At 39.2% G+C, this 21334-nt stretch overlaps 2 protein-coding genes across 3 annotated transcripts; one reads left to right on the top strand and one right to left on the bottom strand.

Moving 5' to 3' along the window:
• Window positions 1–13162, top strand: rmdn3 (regulator of microtubule dynamics 3). 2 transcript variants are annotated; one of them, XM_028440166.1, is made up of 12 exons: window positions 1–763; window positions 2265–2454; window positions 4603–4746; window positions 5079–5418; window positions 5893–5995; window positions 6627–6687; window positions 6773–6848; window positions 7024–7101; window positions 7176–7274; window positions 8405–8458; window positions 8650–8730; window positions 12432–13162. In XM_028440166.1, exons 1-12 carry the CDS (start codon window positions 577–579, stop codon window positions 12480–12482), a joined length of 1464 nt encoding a protein of 487 aa, XP_028295967.1. In that variant the 5' UTR covers window positions 1–576; the 3' UTR covers window positions 12483–13162. The 2 variants fall into 2 exon arrangements, with proteins under 2 accessions (XP_028295967.1, XP_028295968.1); XM_028440167.1 differs by lacking the exons at window positions 7024–7101; window positions 7176–7274.
• rad51 (RAD51 recombinase) lies at window positions 13148–20161 on the bottom strand. Its single transcript, XM_028440173.1, has 10 exons — window positions 19982–20161; window positions 18967–19060; window positions 17742–17879; window positions 15192–15309; window positions 15027–15118; window positions 14863–14957; window positions 14398–14511; window positions 14023–14152; window positions 13779–13900; window positions 13148–13709 (listed from the first exon to the last, which is right to left on the bottom strand). Exons 2-10 carry the CDS (start codon window positions 19048–19050, stop codon window positions 13586–13588), a joined length of 1017 nt encoding a protein of 338 aa, XP_028295974.1. The 5' UTR covers window positions 19051–19060; window positions 19982–20161; the 3' UTR covers window positions 13148–13585.
• Window positions 20162–21334: the final 1173 nt, after the last annotated feature.

Here is a 21334-nt window from a genome sequence, read left to right as displayed (position 1 = left end):
CGATATATCGAGATTCAAGATGCATTGAGTTTTTTATTTTGGCGATATAGGAAACTACAATATATATATATATATATATAGCGGGCACCAGAAAAAAAATTCCCTTCAAAACCTGGCCATTCATCTATTATCATCCTTGCTAAACACGTTTTTTCTCAGAGTATTGTTGTAATCCCTTCCTGTTACACTTTCAAGCTTTTGTTTCGTAAACAGAAACAGAACGTTACTAGTCGCAGGCTAACTTTACAGCTGTGTTTGGTGCTGATGAGATGTGACGTCATAGATTGGCAGCATCATGGCCGCTAGCTCGCAACACCGCTGATGGGACGCGTTGAAACCCGGTCCACCTTAGTTTTTAGACACAGACGCACAGGGCGACAAAATTAGACACTAGCGTATCTAACGTGTACATTTGTGGTTTTTCGCTGGATAAAGCTGTACGTATTCTGACGGCCAGTGGTGACAGGCTAACGTGCTCGTGTGCGTGATATCATTAAACTATAATTGACGTCAGTGCTGCTGAGCGCTCAGTGTTGACATGCCAGCAAGGTTGCTGTGATAGTCGTTGGGGGAGGCATGAACCCGGCGCTGGGTAGGAATGGCCTCATTGGGCTGGCGGTGGGGGCCGCGGCCGGTCTGGGCCTGATGGCGTTCATCATCTACCGAGAGCTGACCCAGAGGACACGGGGCAGGTCTAGGACCCGGAGCGGGCCTGAGGCGCGGAGGCCCGGACTGCTGCTTGGGAGCACGCTGGATGAACACGGTGAGTCTGTCACCGAGCAGGCAGCAAGCACATCTGCCCTTTGCTCTCCTGGAGTTCAGTCTTAACAACTTGCTGCTGCAGTCTGCAGATGTACTAATATGATGTAATATTGAAATTTAAACCTGAATACATTTCAGCATTATATATATATATATATATATATTTTTAAATCCCAGGAGGAAATTAGTTGTGTTACAGTGGCTACAAGTATGACATTTTAACAAAGTGAAAAGAAACAGTAGGATGCATACGTGATTATAAGTAAACATAGAGACCAAGACAATGAATATATTAACATGAGAATAATGATTAAATGCAAACAATCAGGATTTAATATAAATAATCAGGATTAAACACATGTGCAGCACAACCAGTCTCAGTTGTGGCAGTTATTTTCTTGGCAGAGGTAATATTTTCATCAGTGTTTGAAAAAGTGAAAAATTCCTATCTCTCATCAACTTGTATGATTGTTCATTAATGTGTGTTGTCCCGATCAAATAAATAAATAAAATCATTAGCGAAATTTCAAAAATGTATATCTCGTTCATAATTAACAACTCATGAAATGTGATAGGTATGTCATTTTCCTCCAAGCCTTTAAAGTGTGGAGGATCATGATACCATGATCAGGATCTCTGATCTAGATAACTGCCAATATCTGGTAAAGAGAATATTTGAAGCTTGGTGGAGGTTTGTGTTCTCTGGGTGCTCTTATTTGTATATGCATCTGTATATTTCAGATACAGATACGCTGCAGTTTTTTTCTCATAAAATTGACTTCTAATTTTGTTTCACTTTTTCATTGTAGTATATGACTTTTTTGTTGTGACAATAGGACTCAATACATTGCAAGTTTTTTTTCTCAAAAATTTAGACTATCATTGAAAAGTCATTGCTTTTCCTAGGGATGCACCGGCCTTAAAATTCTTGGCCAAAAAAAACCAAGGCAGAAACACCGAAAGAAATTATTATGTCAATTATTAGTACCATTGCATTTATGGATAGAAATGTGTACTAAACCTCAGTCAAATTAAAACTTTGCAATTCATCCATCGATCCATCCATTTTCTGACCTGCTTGCTTCTTTTTCCAGGGTCGCGGGGGACTGTTAGTGCTTATCTTCAGCTTTTGATGGGCGTTAGGTGGGGAGGTTGCATTCATACAATTGCAAACATTGCATTTACACTACTGGCTCCTAAATTCTCCAAACCTTAATCCAGTCCAGCATCTATAATATATGCTGGATGAGTATATCTGATTCATAAAGGATCCAGATACCACAGCACACCATCAGAGGTGTGGAGGAATCAATTTTTGGAAAGTTAAAGATTTGTTTGCCTTGTAAATCTTTGGTTTTATGAGATTTAACCTCATATTTAGGTTCAGCCTTTGTTAAATAGCAGATGGTTTTATGATATCAGCCTGTGACGTTTGCCATTTTCTGAAAATTAGACATTGATAAATATATAAGGTCATATGTCTTTGATGTATCCTGGTGCAGAGTTGGATGCGCAGTTACAGGCGCTGGCTGCAGTGGAGGAGGTGGTGCAGGGTCTGTCCCCGGAGCAGCAGCTGGAGCTCAGGAACCAACTGGACCAGGTTCTGACCTGCGTGTCCTCGCTGCGCTCAGAGGTGGCTGAGCTCAGGGGCGGCCTGCAGGACATTGCTGTGCAGATCATTCAGGATATCAAGTGAGTGCAGGAGAATTTAGTGTGTCGCAGCACAGACATGACGTGTGCATGAAAGCTGGCATTGTGTGCGTGTCAATTTATTTATTTTTTTAACACTACCTTTTCATAACACGTAGTTAGCTGATGTAGGCACGGCTGCAGCATGGCAAGTGCTGCTGCTGCTGGGGGGCCTGCACAACCAGTTTTAGTCAAAATTGAGAAGGGAAAAAGTTGCGTATGGAAGTATTTTGCATATCAAGCAAACGCCCAAGGGAAGTCAACGGATTTCAACAGGCCTGTATGCAAGCAATGCTTCAAAGTGGTGGCTACCAAGTCCAATAGCACTGTAAAGCATCTGAAAGACTGACACCCCACTCTCTATGAAGAATTTCAAAAGGTCAGTAAAGCTCCGGTTTCAGCAATATTGAAGTATTCTACAGTTATCATGAACGTTAACCCTGCCGACAGCACACGTTAACGTTAGACGTTTAACAATTAGCCAATAGCCACGTTAGCCATCTTGCATTCAGCTAGCGGTTATGGCTAATAATAAAATGACCAACATTAATGTGGGAGCTAGGCAGCAAACATTAACAATCCTGCCTGTCTGTAACATAAACAGACTGTTTAATTAAAGGACAATACAATTATTTTTGTCTGAAAGTGTTATATTTCTCTTAAAGTCCCAGAATGAAGCTGAGAAAAGTCAACTAGACAGAAACCATGGCAGGCTGAGACTCCGCCTACCCCACCAGCCCTTTTTGACTGGCAAAGAAAATATGTGGACAGGTCACCAGAAGCACAAAAAATAAACGGGGCTGTAGTCAAATATTTGAGCACACTTTTTAGCCTATTTTAATACCTTTGCTATGATCAGAACAGTTGTTTTTAAATTTGGCACATTGTTCTTAAAAATGTTTAATAGTATTTGTTTTGCACTATGTACTTAAAAATGTTATTTAAGTTTTAATTTTTTAGAGGTGCTGCTAAATTTTGTTATACTTTCTCAAAAAAGTGTAATAGTTTTTGTTGTTTACAAGTGTTAAATGTTGCACTACATTTAACTTGATTTAAAAATACTTTGTATACTGTTCATGGTTTGTATTCTCAACTTTATTAAAGGAAATTATGCTTCTAAATGTTCAATCAAAAATGGTATAGAGTATCAATGTTTTTTTTCTTCTGTATATTGGTATCGAGCTTGAAATTCTAGTATCCTGACAACCCTAGTTTCACTACACAAAAAGATGAAGCAGATATTGCTACAGGGCTTTAAGGAGCCATCGTAGATGGCACTGTAGTAAATGAACGTGATCTTTAAAATGGGAGTAAGTCAATGTTTTTTCATGCTCACAAAGCATTCTCAGAGAAACATTTGGTGATGTCATTGTATTGTTGATAGTGTCATTAGCTGAGCTCTTCAAATTTGCTTTGTTTTTGGAGCTCATTCTTTTTGAACATGGGTCATAAATACAAGTTAAGATTAAGAAATATATATTTATTTTTTATTACAGTGCACACAATCTAGACCGTCGTGAGACAGGTTAGTTTTACCTTACTGATGTGTTGTTGCAATAATAATCCTGCTCCTGAAGTTGTTCCTGAAGTTGTTCTTTGTGCCTCACACAAAGAACAACTTCCACTTCTCGCCTTTCACAACAAAATTCAATGTAAAAGGCAGGGAGTCGGTAAAAATAATTTGAGCTCCTGTTTAACAGTAAAACATGATGAAATAATCTATATTTGTTTTCAAACATCATTTTGGGAGTTTATTTATTATTAATTGCTCACTTGCTGTTACCTCTTTTCTTACACACAGGAAGTTGTCTATCGGTATTGTGGCACTTTCAGAAATAAGGTTAACCAGCTTGCTTTATTGTTTGTGGGCAACAAATCTCTGACAGAATCCTGTGGACTAAATCCTTATTCATCTAATTGTGATCAAATGTTCGTTTCATGTATCTTTAGTTTCTATTCCTACATACTTCTACAGACAGTGAAGTAGGCATATATGTTACCTGTAATATGTTTTATGTGATTTGTGTTGAGCAGGGAGATATTTTTACTGTTTGTTGCTGAATCCAATCAGTTGTGAAGTTGATGTGATGAATCTAAATAAGGTTGTGACATAGTTGGTGTGCCCGCTGCCCTTTCTTTTTTCACACTCAGAAAAGGAGTGGAAGACAGTCATCGTGTGCGTCGGCGCCGTCACCTCATCCACAGAGAGCGCACTGACTCCACCAGCTCCAGCTCTATCTACTTCACTGCCAGTCAAGGCTTGGCCAGTGCCTTTGAAGAGGCAAGTGAAGGAGGGTGAGTTCTGACAAATGGTGGAAAAGCTGTGGATACCTGCTGCTTCTAGCTCTCTAGTTGCCTCCACATTGTCCACTAAACTGTTGCAGTTAATGAGCATGGTACCATTAACCCAGTGTACCTGCACGCCTCCTGAAAAGATGATTTTTTTTTCCGTTTCAGGAAGTAAATTCCATATTTTCCATCTGTTTTTCGTGATCATGGAAAGTCAGAGTACAATATATGTACAACTTCATCTTTGGTTGATCTTTCTTTTTTCCAACTTCAGAAATGATCAAGGTAATTTTCCTCTGAAACTTAATCGATGGAATGATTTCCAATCATGGTTTCAGCTACTCCACAGCCTACGCTGAGTCCGACTACACAGATCGGGACACGGACAAAGAAGGAGAGCGAGAACCTGAGCAAGAGTCTGATGAAGAGGAGGACAAAAGCTGTGCTACAGTGGTTACCCTGAAACTGGAGGAGGAAGAGGAGAGGGGGTTGGAGGACGAGGGTGACAGAAAGGAAGAAGAGATAAACGGGACTGGGCAGCAGCAGACAGAGCAGCTGGTGAAGCAGCATCCCAGTGGTGAAATGGCTTTGCTGCTGGCTCAGTGCGACATACTCCACACCGGAGATGCCAGTTTGAAGGCAGAGGGCTACCGACTGCTGCTGGACAACAAAGACAAGGTCAGATGCCGCGCACATTTCAGGCTTTCACTTAAACTGTACTCTAGTTCGGAAAGAAGACATTCAAATGTCTGTGTCCTTTAAAATAATCAATTCCTTGAATTCTATTTGTTTTAATTAGATTCTTAACTTTGTTTTTCATTGTATGCCATGACATTGTGACAAACCTTGAGCCATGCACGTTGCATGGATTTCACTAAACCCTTTAATTAAGGAATGGACATCCTACTGGATGAGATGGCTACAGCCAACATTTCCACAAAATATTGAACATTAAGGCTTTCAAACCACGATCCTTGGCTGCAACTGTTTAGGTTTTTATGGGAGAATAAATGAAATTGAGGGTAGAAGAATCTCTAGTCATTCACCAGTTTTTCAATAATCATTGGAAATGATAAAAATCTACATTTAATGTTGCCATGTGATTTAGTTTCTGGGGTTTTGAATTAAACTCTGTCCTCCTGGGCTCTGCAGTATGAACACAGTGAGGAGTTTCTCTGGAGACTGGCCCGTGCATACAGAGATATGTATGAGTCCGCTGGAGATAAACAGGAGAAGATTGTCTATGGACAGCTCGGTAACACACACACACACACACTGAAAACATAATCTTTTAGTGAGAAACGTGTTTGAATTGTCAGGTCTAAGACTTGATGAAAAGGTTTACGCAGCTGAAGAATAGTTGGAGAAATGAAGGTTTGGGAAGCAGAGAGACAGACTCTACTCTGTATGTCTACACCAAATTATTGTAACCATCACAATATTGTAGGATGTACTAACTCTATGCGCAGGCTGGGCTTGGACCAACTGGTGATGCTGAATGTGTCCGTGGTCTCTGGAGTAGGTGTCCACGTTGGATGGAAACTGAGGCTTGGGGATTGGCCTGGTGTTGGTTGCGCCTGGGGCTATTTTGGGCTGTCACTACAGTGTCTTTGGAAGCTTTGCCTTAATTTAATTTGCCTTAAAAAAACGATTGCACTAGATGTTGGTCAACCTGAGAGTACAAATGCAGACCACCAGGGGGTGACAGTGTTATTGTTCGTGTTGTATTTAGGGTTGGGCTTTATCACAGCAGCTGCAAAACACCCTCCTGTCAGTGCAAAAGACCCTCTTAGCTGATGTCCTTCACATTGGTTTATTTTTTCTTCATTTATCACAAATTATAGACGCGTTAAAGAACAGGGCTCACCTGAAAACTGATTTTGCAGGTCGGGAAGAAGCAGAAAAGGCTCTAAAGAAGAACGGCCTCAGCGCTGAGTGTCACAGATGGTAAATCTGAGTGCCAGCAGTTTGTTTGTGTGTGTTTTCATTTTCCTCTGTTTAGCCGTCTTTGACACTATGTTTCGTTTCACAGGTTTGCGATGCTAACAGGGCTGACCACACAGCACGAGGGCCTGCATGGTAAACTGAAGAGCACACATATCTTTAAGGTAACAGGCATGTGTTCAGTTTGATGACATTTCAGTCTCTAGATTAAATGTAACAAGTTCTCATCCGAGCCCTAGTATTTAGATTGAATTACAACACATAAAAGTAGAATAACAATAATAAGGGATTGAGACTTATCTGAGGTTGTTCAGGTCTCGTCTTCATCCTGACACACAGGAACATCTAGACCAAGCTTTGGCCCTCACAGACGATGACCACTTATGTTTCTACCTGCTCGGCAGATGGAGCTACACGGTCAGACTTTCAGTCTTAACATCAATATTCACACAATTTCAGAGGGTGGAGCTTAAAGATGTGTGTGTGCATAGGTGGCCACTCTGGATTGGTTAGAAAAGAGAGCAGCTGCTGCATTGCATCGAAACCCACCGACAGCCTCGCTGCACGACGCCCTGGAAAACTTCCTCAAGGTTTGATCAGTTAACCAGATCAGATTGACCTGTTACCCAAGAGCTCAAAACATGAAAAGGTCCACACATGGAAGAATCCACAAGCTTTAAACCAGAAGCTACTTCAGAATTTGATGAGAAGTACAAATGCTCACCATAAAGCAGAGCTGATGATGACTAAACCAAAGGAGGATTTAAGTCTTTCAGCAGAAAAGAACAATAGTTACATAGTTATCTTTACATTCCCCTCAACTGCTTCTGGTTGGTCTGAGGAAGAGCATTCATTATATTTAGTCGCCGTCCTTACCTTAAAGCAGAACTAAGTAACTTGCGCTTAGCGCTCCCCTAAAGGTCCCTTTTGGTTATGTCACTTTTGTAAAAACTCCACACCCCCGCCACCGGACCTACCCCACAGCTCCATGTGCACTTTTGCTCTACCAAGTTGGTAGCAACTGATCACTGAAAAATTCTAATACAACAGTGACACTAAGGGTGCTTTCACACATATAGTCCCATGTGACCATGTGAACAGTATGAGGAAGAGAGAAAAGTAAAATAAATGAATGATGTGGGAGTAATACGGACGGGAGTCTGGAAATGTGTGTTTGTTTTGTGTGCTGACATAGCGGCCCTGAAAATGGATGGATGGATATTTGTGTGTCCTGCCTGACGGAGCGCTGGGTTGCAAGTGTGTGTGCGTTCCTGTGTGTTTGTATTGTACTGCTGTAAAGCAGTACGTCTTGCCACCGGGTCGGAGGCAGGAAAGTTGAAATTGCTGTTTTCTGGCCAGAGACACCAGGGGGAGATGAAAGACCCCACAGTCACCCCATAAACACTTGTCCTTCTCGTAGTCCCTCACAGGGACTACGAGAAGGATTTGTTAAGGTGAATAGGTTACTTAGCTCTGCTTTAACATTCAACCTTTATTGTACTGAATATTTTGATTGTTTACTTCTTGATGAGTAGTTTTATCTCATTTTATTTTGTAATGAATTTTAGTCAACTTTCCTGTTTGATTTTACCCATGTAGGTTTAGTCATTTTAGTATGGACAATACGTAATGTTCAATTCATCAACCACATTTTCTTCTGATTTAATCTTAACGTGTGTTTTTTTTAATTTATTTTTCATTTTTTTCATTTTTCTTCCAGGCAGAAAAACTCAGGCCTGGTTTCTGCAGGAATGTGAGACTATACATTGCCAAGGTGAGAGTTCGTCCATACCGACATTCTCAGGCTTAAAGCAGTTTCTTTACGAAGAGAAATCTAGCAATATTCCACTCAGAAAATGTGTCAAAAGAACATTTTAGACTTCACTGCCTCTCTGAGGCAGTAGATGTTTAACACTTTCAGATACTGGGTGTGTCACAGACTGTGTGTTTATTTGTTTGTCTTAGTGTTACAAGGAGCTGAACAACCTCTATGAGGCCACACATTGGACACAATTGGCCCGGGAGATGTCCACCAACTCTGAAGATGTAAGAGCACAACAGTGTCTCTCCTCCACATACATCACTCAATGTTAAACCTTAAGGCCCAAACATACTCGGGTCCGCCATGCCAATTAACTGCAAAGCTCAGATTTTAAGACCACGTGGATTGTCTACGTACTTGGTGTCACACAAAAACACTGCTCAGCATTGTAATGACCCGCATTAAATGTAACATTAACCAGTATTTCAGCCACTGAGCAGGAGAGATGAACACAAGCTTAGAGGAGAGACTGGGTCTGTGTCCGAATAGTCCCTCCTACCTCCTTTCCCATCCACTTTTTCTTAACCCCATGGATGATGTCATGGGGTTAAGGAAAGGTGTTGCGTTAGGAGACTTGCTGAAGGAGTTATGGAAAGGCGATCATGTTATTTTGACAATCAGACACATTTCCATTAGGTGAAGTAATAAACCGACAGCTGTGATGGTGAAAAAACTACAAATTTCCAAAAATTGACTACTAAAAGCACATTTATAACACTTTCCCCTGTGTCTCAAACCTCTTATATAATCTCAAATATTACAAGGTTTGAATTGAAATCAAAGGAAAAGAGGCTACCAGGTTATGAGGAACAAAAGTGAAACTAAAAGAATGTCACATTGAGAATAGTTGCTCACTCTCACTTTCCACTTATAAATCAACATTATCCAAAATTTTATGAACTTGTTACATTTATGCAGGATTTCCCACACATTAATTTTTTTTGTGGCGGTCCGCAACAAATAGATTTTGCTGCTGTTTGTCCTCGCTCTATGAATGTCATTACACCTCCTGTACATTTGGTGGCGGTATGCAATGGCTCTGCCAATAAAACCAAAGAAGACGATGCGCTTTTTAAAGCTTGTATCCGGAGTTTCTGAGAAATCTATGTTTATGTATGATTCTTTTGAAATGCGAAAAAATACCTAACTAGTTTTTTACTAAGGTCTACTGCCGGTGGTCATTCATATACATTAATGTACTATATGTAAGTCCCTCCTTTGTCCTATAGACTCTTATACAAATGGAAACGATCGCCGAGTTCACCCAGCCAATAGGCTTCGACTTCCTGTTTTTGAGACTGTCAATCAAAGTGAATGTGGAACTGTGCACGGAAACAACAGTAGACAAGTAAATGTGATTTTAGCTCTTACCTGACCCATAGACCTACATATATCAATGCGACCCTATGCAACCTTGTTATGTTCCGCGATGCACGTGCAGAAAAGTAGAGGAGTGGTTTCTGGTAGATTGGCAGAGGCAGTGGGAGGAAGTGACACTGTTTAGGGTGGGACATTGAGACGTTTCTCAGAAATTCCAGATAGAAGCTTTAAGGCACTTGGTCCACCAAAGAAAAAAAAAAAGACGTTGTGGGAGACTAGAATTAAAACTGCATTTTCGATTTTTTTGTCGGACAGCAGGAATGAGGAGATGGAGAACGGTACATCTAAATTGCGTTTATCTATAAGACAGGTCTTACAGAACACCTCCCCCCTTAACTCATTCAGTGCCAGCCATTTTCAGATTTTCTACCCATTTCTACTCACCATTAGCCTGACCATGTCCTCTACTTCCTACTCTTGTATTTTCTCTATTTACTTTTATTGTTGATAGTTTTTTATTTTATTTACTTTTTTAAACAACCGTAAAGTGTTTTTGTAATGTGCTTATAAATAAAATGTATTGTTATTATTGATAGTAAAGCTAGATTTTCGAGTGTGAAAAGCACAGTATGAGTTCTCACTTTGAAAAGGTAAATTTACAAGGTACACCATTCTCTAACCAGGTCCATGATTATTTTTATTAAGATATTATTTTACAAATTTGAAGGAAGTGCACAAGATGGACAGGCCAATAAGTGAAACAGCACTGTTTAGCTGATTGAATTTTTAGCTTGTGTGCAGCATTAGCTTTAGCAGCTAACTCATCATTTCTACTTTAGAGACCAAATGCGGAAATACTGAACCAGAGCGAGAGTGTGAAAAGGCTTGTAGAGTGTGAAAAATTCCTCTCTCCCTCCACTGCTGAGTTCTCCAGCAATGGTCACGTTGCTTCATTTACAAATGAAAGGATGCTGATTGTTGGTGTCAGTTTGAGCTGAGGGTCTTTTGACCCATTGCTGGGTCACCCATTGTGAGGTGCTTCATTAAATTGAAGTTGCTTACAACGGATGTGGACAAAGTCTTTGCTCCTGGATATAATGTACACTTCACATGCACGTTCTTCCCTTTGATCACAGTTAATTTAAAGTAGTGTTTGTATCGCCACCTTAAAAATGACAACTTTTCATCGGACTGCTCCACACTCACCATCTCTGCTGCTTCATCAAATCTGTAGTGGTTGTGTGTGGCGCGTGTGCTGGCACGTGTAAAAACACTGACACTGATTGGCTACCATAAAACAACCTGCCAAACATAATCGCTCACCTTGTTTTTAACCCACTTCCTCACTACAGCTGTGTCAGGGGTGCTTTCGGATCACAGTTCATTCAATCAGTGCATGTAACGCACCGCATTTAATGTTAAGTAACGTTAACGGCTTAAAAAAATTAGATTACCCCGTTACTGAAAATGCAGTTAGCATTATTTTAAACACCGTTATTCCAAACACTGGTTATTGTATCATCTGATAATATGGCTTGCATATCACATTTGTTTTAGATTATTTAAAGTTGTTTAAGGCATATTATTGCTTTGGTAACTTACATAACTTTCAGTCTTTGTGAGTTTCACCGCAATCATCAGTCTTTCCTAGGCTAAAGGAGGTAGTAAAGGAAGCATTGAGTCTCCTTTCCTGAGCTTTTAAAGAATTAAAATGCTCCTTATATGGCCGGCACTTTAATACTTTCGGGGGGTTAAAAAAAGTGGATAGGAGGGACTTTTCGGACACACTATTAAACAATCAAAACAATTTTGTTCTGCTCTCAGTGGAATTGTGCTTTGATGTGTGTATGCAGGCAGTGCTTTACACTCCAAACCTAGAGAACTGTCCCACAGATCATTTCAAATTACATAGGGATGTCAAATATTAGCAGTTACTTAAAGATTAACAACCCATGCTTTCTGCTGACCTAACACAAGGGGGGGGAATTAAAAAAAATAAATAAAATGCACATCCGCTCACACGCAGAGACAGACGGGGATACACGTCTGTACATACACACAGCTTAATGAAGCCTCTGAATAGAGCAGAATCTGCTCTTTATAGTAGCACAGAGTCAAAAACATCACTGCATTGGAATGCAGCTGCTTTGCAGAGAGCATTAGACTTTTGATTGGAGGAAACCCTCCTCCCGCATTCCAGCTTTTATAGGAGAGTCAAGATCAACAGTGATAGTTGGTGATGGTCGCAATGATCTATCTCGGCCTAAAACAAAATTCAATTGTAATTCAAACCTGAGAGGGCAGTGATTGACATTTCACAACTACATTAAAATACTTTAACTAAAATGTTAAAAGTTTAACTAGGATTAATCAACAGCACTACTTAATACCCAAGCATGTATGTATTCAGCAGAAAAAGTGGGTTGCAGTGAAAGCTGCTTGAGTTATTTTCACCTAAATACATTTCACATGATACTTTTACAGAATTATTTGGTAATTAATGCAAACAGCATGTGCTTGTATGTTTTAAGAATACATAATTAACATAGCCATCAGTGTATGCATTTTCCATACTGTTATTTCTGCTGTTTGCTTCTCCTGTTAGGATGCAGAGACTGCTGAGCTGGAGGCTCAGCTGCAGCATCTCACTGACTAAAGGCGCTGAGCTTCTGAATGGATGGCACTGATTAGCCCATCGGACTGCCTGTTGCATCACTGTCTTACTTTGTGTGTTTGATGTTTATTTTGATTAAAAAAAAATGTTTATGGTGTATTTATGTTTTTTGCCTCCTTTATTGCTTAATTCATGCATACTGATCCTGAATGATTAAAGTGTAGTCTATTCATGTGAGTGGAGGCTATGATCATTCTTTAGGCTGCTTGTATGTGCAGGACAGGAATCATAGCATGTTCCTACCATCTCTCAGGATAAAAGCTAAATGAAGTGGCTAATGTAGGTTAGTCAGGGAGTTTTCTTCAACTTTAAAGGGAAAGAAACGTGGATTCTTACAGTTGTAAGTAAAGAGGATGGTAATTTATGAAGTGTAATGAAGCGCTGTCTTTATTTACCTTCCCTTTCCTATGTGTCCTATCAGTGAACCTGTTTGGACATGAATAGTAAAATGTTTTTTTTTTTTTTACCCATCTAAAGTTTGATATTACTGTTCATTTGAAAAAAATGTACTGTGAAGAAATCTTTGAAATGTTGGTTGTAATGTTATTGTTCCTGCCCATAAGAGAGAAGCACTTAAGGTATCATGATCTTTATTTTGTTGCAGCAGCTGATCTCACTAATCCTGAACATCCTGACTCCATAATAAAATATATTTGTAGTAACCCTTTGTCATATGTACAACGCATGTTTTTCTGTGTTTTTAATAGTAAATCAAATTTAGCACAGAAACATATATACAGAGTGTATGGACATAATAGAAGTGTGGGAACACATTAGGAAACAAAGATACAGAGGGAAGTCATTGACAGATACACTTTTACCTTTTCCATCTAACTTTGTGGCCCGACACTTCAAAATAATGTTCTAAATCCTGTTCTCGCAGCACTTTCCTAGGATTACTTTCGTTTGGTAAAAAGAGAAATAAACATGTTTTCATTTCTTTCTGTCTTAGAGTAGCAAACACAGATTGATGGTCAGAATCGAAGTTTACATTAAAATAAAACAGGAGAGATGTGTGTGTTGAGTACAGTGTGCCTCCAGACAAAAGTGTAGAAGCCCCGAGTCCATCCGATATGTGTGAGATCTCAGTCCTTTGCATCACCCACTCCATCAGCGTTGATGGCAAACATGGCCTCAGCCTCAGGAAGGCAAGGTGAATCATAGATCTTACAGATTCTGGTCTCTCCTCGGCCTTTCCTTAGGTACAGCCTGCACACACAACCTCAAATCTGTAGTGATGATGGTTTTGATTCAACTTTAAAACATGTTCAAACATACCTTGTGGTGGAAGCATGAGCCAGAATGTTGCCTCCTATTGGTTTTTTGGGATCTGCAGAAAACATGGCGGCTCCATCCACCTGTGCCACCACTTGGTTGGTTATCACCACAGCAACACCAAACTGTCAGACAGCAAGCATGAATTAAACACTTGAGGTTGGATTGATCCATTATGAGCCACAAGGTGAGTAAAGAACGAATTGTATTATTTAGTCTTAAATCCTGTTGGTGGTGATGCTCCCACCTCGTCTGCCAGCCGCAGCAGCATTCGCAGGAAGCGTCCCAGGTGTCCCTGTCTGGCTGACAGCTCGCCTCTGCCTGAGTAGTCTGTTCTGTATAGAGCTGTGGCACTGTCCACGATGAGCAGGGCATACCTGCAGCACACGCAGCTGTCACTAACAGCTATAATGCTATGTCCCACTTTAAAGGCAGGAGATGTGTTTAAAAGCTGAACACAATTCAATCTTGAGACAAAACACATTGAAAGGAGGAATTCTTCATTCACAAGAACAGAACATCAGGAGATAAGAACCAACATTTTTTTAATCAATAAAACCACAGTTAGCTATTAATAATGAATCAACCTGATAGAGTAACTGTGTGTGCGCACAGGACAGACCTGGACTCAGCCATCATGGCCGAGGCTTGATACAGCAGCTGAGTCTGATGGTCTGTGTTAAAAGCTCGAGCATACGCCACATTGTCCAGAACGTCACCTCCTTCTAATCCGTACCTGAAAGCAGACAACGTTGGCCACACACTAGTCATAGAAGATCTCATAAAAACACATCAGTGTAGCAACACGACAGATTTGAGGTGTTCCCAAGTTCCTGAGATGTAGAATAATCTAAGCTTCTTATAAAGCTAGCATATGTATAAAAAGCAACTTGGGTACACTTCATGGATGTTAAAGATCCAAACATTTCTCAGTGACTGTTTTTCTATACAATGCACAAGTGAACCTCAGAAGTCGGAAATATTCATGACATCACACAATATGTCATGAATATTATGTCATGTCATCACAAAACACAAAGAATGAAGCAGCATTCTTTGTATTTTGTTTTGATGGGATAATCCTGACCTCTGAGCCACAGCCAGTAGTCTCTCTGGTCTGAAGGTCCCCTCTGTATCGATGTACATGGCTTTACCTTCTCCACCTCCCTGATCTATGGGCAGCTGAGGGCACAAGAAACATCAATGTTGTAATCTGTTTTAACATCAACAGGCTTCCAGTCACACCCCCACCTGACAGGTGACAGCCAGGGTGTGGCACAGCTGAGTCTTCCCTGTTCGAAACTCCCCAAACATCTCTGTGATGGAGCCCGTCTCAATCCCACCTAAGAAACAGTGACACAAGCTTTGTGTGTGTCTGTTTCTACATCAGTGAGTGAGGAGGAGTGTCACACTCACCCTGTAGAAGTTTATCCAGCTCTTTGGAGCCGGTGGAGATCTGAATGATTTCTGCTCTCCTCTGGTGGAACTCTGTGGCAGTGGTGAAGCCCATCGGCACCAGTTTGGCAGCTTCCGCCTGGAATTTTAAAAAAAGCCACTGAAAACTGAAGAAAATATTTTTATTAACAGAATCAAAGATGCTCGTTGAACCTTGAGCATTAAAAATAGAATGTTTTTTTCTTTGCAATCTATTAATTAAAGAATTTTATTGCCGTTCTAAAATATGTGATTGCAAATTTTGTCTTATTTTTATTAGATTTGAAGAAGAAAAGTCCAATTTTTTTTTTTCCTTCAAAAAAAGGAGATTTTATTATGTCTCGATGGGGGCACTGAGAGTTTATCCATTCTTCAAAGGGGGCCGCAGCAGAAAAAGTTGGGAACCACTGTATTAGACAATCAGCTTTTACAACACCGGCCTTTTTAGTCTGAGGATCCCAACACAGAATCGATCAACACATCCAAATAATGCTGATGGGACAAGCGGTGCATATCATTTTCATCCTCTCTGGGACTTTAAAACTCCTGCACAGATATTTATACACATAGAACATATTTGGTAAATACATTCCTTTTAAATTCCAAAGCATGGATTTAGGTGAAAGACTTCATTAACTGGAATATCAATAATAAGGGCTGTCCCAATACAACTTTTTCTCTTCTGATAAGATACTGATATTGCAGCCAATATCAGCACACATCATTCATCCCATAATTACTTATTTTCTGTGTAGAATTATCGAAAAATAACTAAGTCCCTGAAAAATAACCTCAATAAATCCAACAAAGGAAGCGCAGTGTGAGCCAGAGATGGGCACCAGCAGACCCCCACGACCTTGAAATAGGACAAAGCGGGTCTGAAAATGGATGGATAGATGGATGGATTTTAGATTCAAGCCGATATAATTTGTTAGATAACAGACTCATATCAATATTGGACCATGACAACCTTAATAAGAACTGCTCTGTATTTGTAGCTAAAGAGTGTCAGAAAGAAGTGACAAAAATAATTAGAATTATATGGGAGATCTATTGGTTCTCTCTTCAAGTCAAAGGGAAGCTTTTACAGGATGTAGTCCAAATTGAGTAAATATGTTAAGGCTGTAGATGATGACTTTACTTGATGCCACCTGGAAGGAACAGACAGCCCCTCCCCTTACACTTGGTTTCCTGAGTGAGCTCATTGTTCAATTGGGTTTTATTTATTTCTCATTAGAAAATGTGGACAGCAGTAAGCTGTTCACTCCCACACACAGAGACATAATGTGAGAGATGATTATTATGCATTTACATTTAAAAAGTAACATCTAAAAAGTCCTCAATATGAGTTGATAATGTTAGTTTATCAAGGTTAAATCAGTATACATGAACTCTTCAAGACTGAGTGAGGAGCTTCAGGCAGAGTGCATACAAAGAGAAGCGCAGGTTAAAGTTTCCATGACATGGTGGAAAGTGCATGAGGACACCTGAGGAGAGAATCTAGCACTAACATAGAAGATGCTGGCTATGGAGAAGGAGAAAAGCGGAGCCAGCAAACTGGGGGGGCCACATCAACCAATGAGAAGACAACAAATGACCAAGGGGGCCTAGGAGAAGGACTGTAAATATGTCATGATTTTGTGAAACAAAGTCTCTCTCGTGTAAAAGAGGAAAGACCCGGTGTTTGTTGTTTACTCATCAATAAAACACTATTGAGAGGCTGGAAACTCTGCTTGGACCTCCATGATTTGTGCGTTGTCTTGACCAGATGGCGTTCTTGGAACAGTATATAGTAAGGTGTTTCTAAGTGTTGGTTTTCATTGTTCGGGAGAAGTCTGAACCTTTGAGAGACAGAAACTCAGAATCAAGCCCAGGTCTTCAATCTGCACCAGACTTTTATTATTCTGTCTGTGTAAAACAGCAGTAAGACAAAAAAAAATACTCAGGAGTTGATTTGTTTGTTAAAAGCCAGCGAGTAACAAATATAAATAAAACTGTAGAATGCTGAGGAAACATGCAATGATGCTGGGGTTAAATTACAAGCCTGCTCAATGCTGTGTGGTGGACTATTGCATAGGCAGTGCCTGAGAACATGTACTTTATTTGCACTGAGCAGCAAGACTTGAACCCATGATTAACTTTGTTTTCCTGTTACTGTTAAAAATTGAAAATAAAATATAGGAAGGAGGGTGCTTGTTTGTGAAGCAAGATGGTCCCGAAATATCACATGATCTTGTTCTCAGCCAATAGCAAAATTCAATTGTAATAGCCAGGTTTCAAACCATAGAGGGCAGTAAACTCTGACATTTTACAACAAAACATGGCAAATTGAAATACTTTGACTAAAATGTTGGGAGTTGGACCAGGACCAATCAACAGCACTACTTCATACCCAAATACATTTGTATTCAGCAGTTTTTGGGGTTTAATTACTCTCTAAGAGTTTATGTCTTTTTTAATAGAACAAATGAGATAATGTCATGTCATCCCAACACTGAATGAAAATGCTGTGGCAACTCACAGCGTTCTTACCAAGATCTTATCTGCTTTGGCTTCACTGATGCCTTTGATGTTGAGCAGCTCCTTCTTGGGAGCGTAAGCCACTGCTTCGATGGTGTGGAAACCTGCGTCCTCCAGCTTCTTGATGTCACTGGCACTAATTCCACATTGCTGTTTGCAAAGGCAGGAAAAAAAAACTCTTACTGCAGTAATGATGACACCCTCTCTATGAAGTGTGTTAGAGTTCTTTCGACTAGCTTCCGGAAATGTTCATTCAAGTTTTTCTTTATAGAGGGTTTTCAGAGAGTGGAGGAGTTTTCATTTATACAGCCATACTACTCAAAAAGTAACCATGATGAGAACAGTTATGTGGCATTTTCCTCGTACTCAGGAGATATTTAGAAAATCTAGAAAACTGATAGAAAATGGACAAAGGTCATTTGATGGATTTGAGTTTGCATTTTTTGTTGCCTGTTTTAGGGCCTCAGATTTTCCATGACTGTGGAAAACGGAAGAAAAATACAGAATTCACTTCCTGGGTTGAAAAGGCAAGATTTTTATTACTCTATTTTTGGAAAATGTATTTAATTTAAGAACAAAGTTTATGTTATTAGAAAATATTGTGCTTTCTGTAATTAGTGAATATGATATTGTGCAATTAGTCTTCATAAATGGGTGGTAAAAGAGACGGAAATGTCAATTCTTGTGCCAATTTTGACATAATTTGATGTGATAAGACAGATTTTGCCTCCTGGAATGAAAATAGCTATGGTCTAAACCCTCACCGACATGTTTTGGGACAAGATCACACGTTTCCACAATATTTTTTGCCATAAATGGGTGGTCTAATATTTGCATTAGCAGTTGTAGCAAAAGGCTGGACTCGCATCATCTCGGTGCATGCTAGTTTCAGTGCATTTCTGCTGTGTATGAATAAGAAATTAAAGACAATAGTCACCTACATTAACGGAAATGAAACAAAAACACGTAAACCGACACAGAAAAGGATAAACGCTGAAGCAGCATTGTGTAGATAACTGTAAAAAACAAGTGCAGATGAGTTATATGTTGCATTTTATCACAATGATTTCTATTTGGGTCATGCATCTAATGAGGAGTTTTAACACAAAATAGATAAATAAACTCTGCTAAGAAAAATGGAGGGATTAAATGAAAGATAACCATGTAGCTAGGAGGAAGCAATGCTATTGTCGGACTAATTTATTTATAGTAGCAAACAGCAGTCACAGACACACACCTCCAGTCTGCAAAGAGGCTGTGGGCCAAAGTTTTCTTCAGCCTCCACCTCAGCCTCCACCCTGCTCTCACTTCTCATCGCCATTTTCTGAAGCCTGTTTCACAGAGTGTAGAGGGAGAACTTAATGCAGCACACAAACCCAGACCACTAGTTCACTACATGCTTAAAACCCTGGGATTTAAAACCAAGTCCAAGTATCAATTGATAACACCATATTCACACATGAAACCAGACCATATATATATATATATATCATTCCTAAATGTCAACTGACCAAAATACATGTGAAAACAGAAAACTCTGTTTTTAATTTTAATATGTACTTAAGAACAACAAAAATGTGATTGAAAAAAAGAATACCTTTTTTTATCTTCTTATTTAAATACTGGCATTTGGGGATCAATGTTGTAGGTAGGCTAACAGGCTAACAGTCATCCACACAAAGAACAATACACAACCAGGTAGAAACACAAAAGTCAGTCTGATTGCTGTGGGACTATTCGAGACCATTTTTTGTATTTTTCATTACAAGCATCGGTGCTGTACTTTATACCAATGCTGAAATGAGCTTTTGATGACGAAGAAATAACGTTGATTGGTGAATTTCCTCCCCTATGGTCACAGAATATGATGGGTCACCAATTTCTTTGCCACACCCCAACATTAGGTGCACTTGCAGCCAAACAAAGAGCTACAATGTCTACTCGATCTGTGGTGCTTCTTTAACTGTTTCACTGGAACCGTGCATATTACTTCGACACAAATAATTAAGTTGACAACTGAAAAACGTGTAACAGCACATTTGACAGTCTTTGTACTAAACGTTAAACTGTGTTGATAACTCGATGTTTTAAAATAAAGGCTTGCCATGACAATATATAAATTAATAGTGTTTTATATTCATATTATAACTGTACTACCTTTAACACACGGTGTTAGCTTAGCAGCCTTCTTGTACCCAAAGTCTAGCCGCTAACGCGGAGTTTGAATAATCCCAAACTGGTCACTTACTCACCTTAACTGAAAGGCTTCAACACACACTGACGTTTTAAAGAGAATATTCTGATTTTAAAAAAACGATCTCTTTGTGTAGGAGCTCCCAGTTTAATCTGATCACTGTTTACATGAGAATCGAAGCTCCCGCGCATCGAGACACTTCTTCTTCTTCTGTTGAGTTTTGGGCAGGCTGGCGCCACCTGGTGTTTACAGTCTCTCTGTATATTGCATGATCAATTAATTATAAACTCACAGATCAAATATGAAAGCTGAATATTTGCTCAAAACCTTGAGCTGTGTTATTTCTGTGTCGAGTAAATAGATTTTCATATTTTGTTCTCAGCTGAACAAACTTTGGGGTTCGCGGTTTAGTCCCAGTTTATTAAAAGGAGCTCAATTGATGAATAAATAATAAACAGTGGCAAAAATGTAATGACCTCCCTATAGGCTACAATTTGAGTAATTCACTATCTGATTCTTATTTGTTCAACGGATTCTGAATGGAGTTTCCAAAACTGCATTTTAGTTGATTCGTAAAAAAAAAAAAAAAAGCATTCAACACCTACACTCACAAAAGGCATGAGCTTTTGTGAGTGTAGATAAACAAATACACACAAAAAAATAAAATAAATAATCGAGAAGAAGTACTTTTGTTTTCTCAAAGTCCAAATATGGATTACTAATTATGGTTTCTTATTTAACATACTATAATTAAATGTTCAATAACTCTTTTTTACCCATAATAAAATATATTCAGGTGAACTTTCTCAAAGCCTATTTTTTTGGAACAAAGAACATCTGATTTTAACTTAATCTAAATCTAACAATAACACAAGCAAATACGTAAGTGATGAGACAAATAAGATATATAGGACACTCAGATTAACACTAAAAAAAAGACAATTTGAACAAAATCTAAATCATTAACAAATAAGAATAATTCTATTTTAAATATTAATCTTAATACACATTAAACAACTCATATACATACACTTAATAAATCAAATGATCAGATACAATAGACCCCTAAATGACAAATAATGAATAAATCAATAATCTTGAACATAATTTGTATTGCTTTATATCAGCAGTAAATGTCTAACTATAATAACTGATCATTTATTTGTAAATGTAAAACATATAATACTGTTAGATTTTAACTTTTAAAAATTGTGCTTTGACCGATATAATTTGTGTATGTCTGTCTTTGATAAGCTCATGTTTGACGCTGAAAGTCACAAATGTCTTAGTATCATAACAAAAGAAGACACCATGTGCCAGCCATGTGCTAAGGGAGGAGAAACACTAGATAACAAAATAGAATAAAAATGCTGAGTGAGCCAACCCTGAGGCCCAGCTGTGTTTGAGATGA

The sequence above is a fragment of the Gouania willdenowi genome, chromosome 24 (genome assembly GCF_900634775.1).
Source record: "Gouania willdenowi chromosome 24, fGouWil2.1, whole genome shotgun sequence".
In the NCBI taxonomy this organism is placed as follows: Eukaryota; Metazoa; Chordata; class Actinopteri; order Blenniiformes; family Gobiesocidae; genus Gouania; species Gouania willdenowi.
The sequence above is the reverse complement of the archived record's forward strand: the minus strand, read 5'-3'. Positions and strand labels throughout refer to the sequence as shown.

Coding starts and splice junctions, on each gene's coding strand:
- rad51 (XM_028440173.1), bottom strand. CDS start 19,050: ATGGCGATGAGAAGTGAGAGCAGGGTGGAGGCTGAGGTGGAGGCTGAA. Junction 17,880..18,966: donor AGCCTCTTTGCAGACTGGAG/GTGTGTGTCTGT, acceptor CTTTGCAAACAG/CAATGTGGAATTAGTGCCAG. Junction 14,958..15,026: donor CCCTGGCTGTCACCTGTCAG/GTGGGGGTGTGA, acceptor TTGTGCCCTCAG/CTGCCCATAGATCAGGGAGG.
- rmdn3 (XM_028440166.1), top strand. CDS start 577: ATGAACCCGGCGCTGGGTAGGAATGGCCTCATTGGGCTGGCGGTGGGG. Junction 7,275..8,404: donor CCCTGGAAAACTTCCTCAAG/GTTTGATCAGTT, acceptor TTTTTCTTCCAG/GCAGAAAAACTCAGGCCTGG. Junction 8,731..12,431: donor TGTCCACCAACTCTGAAGAT/GTAAGAGCACAA, acceptor TTCTCCTGTTAG/GATGCAGAGACTGCTGAGCT.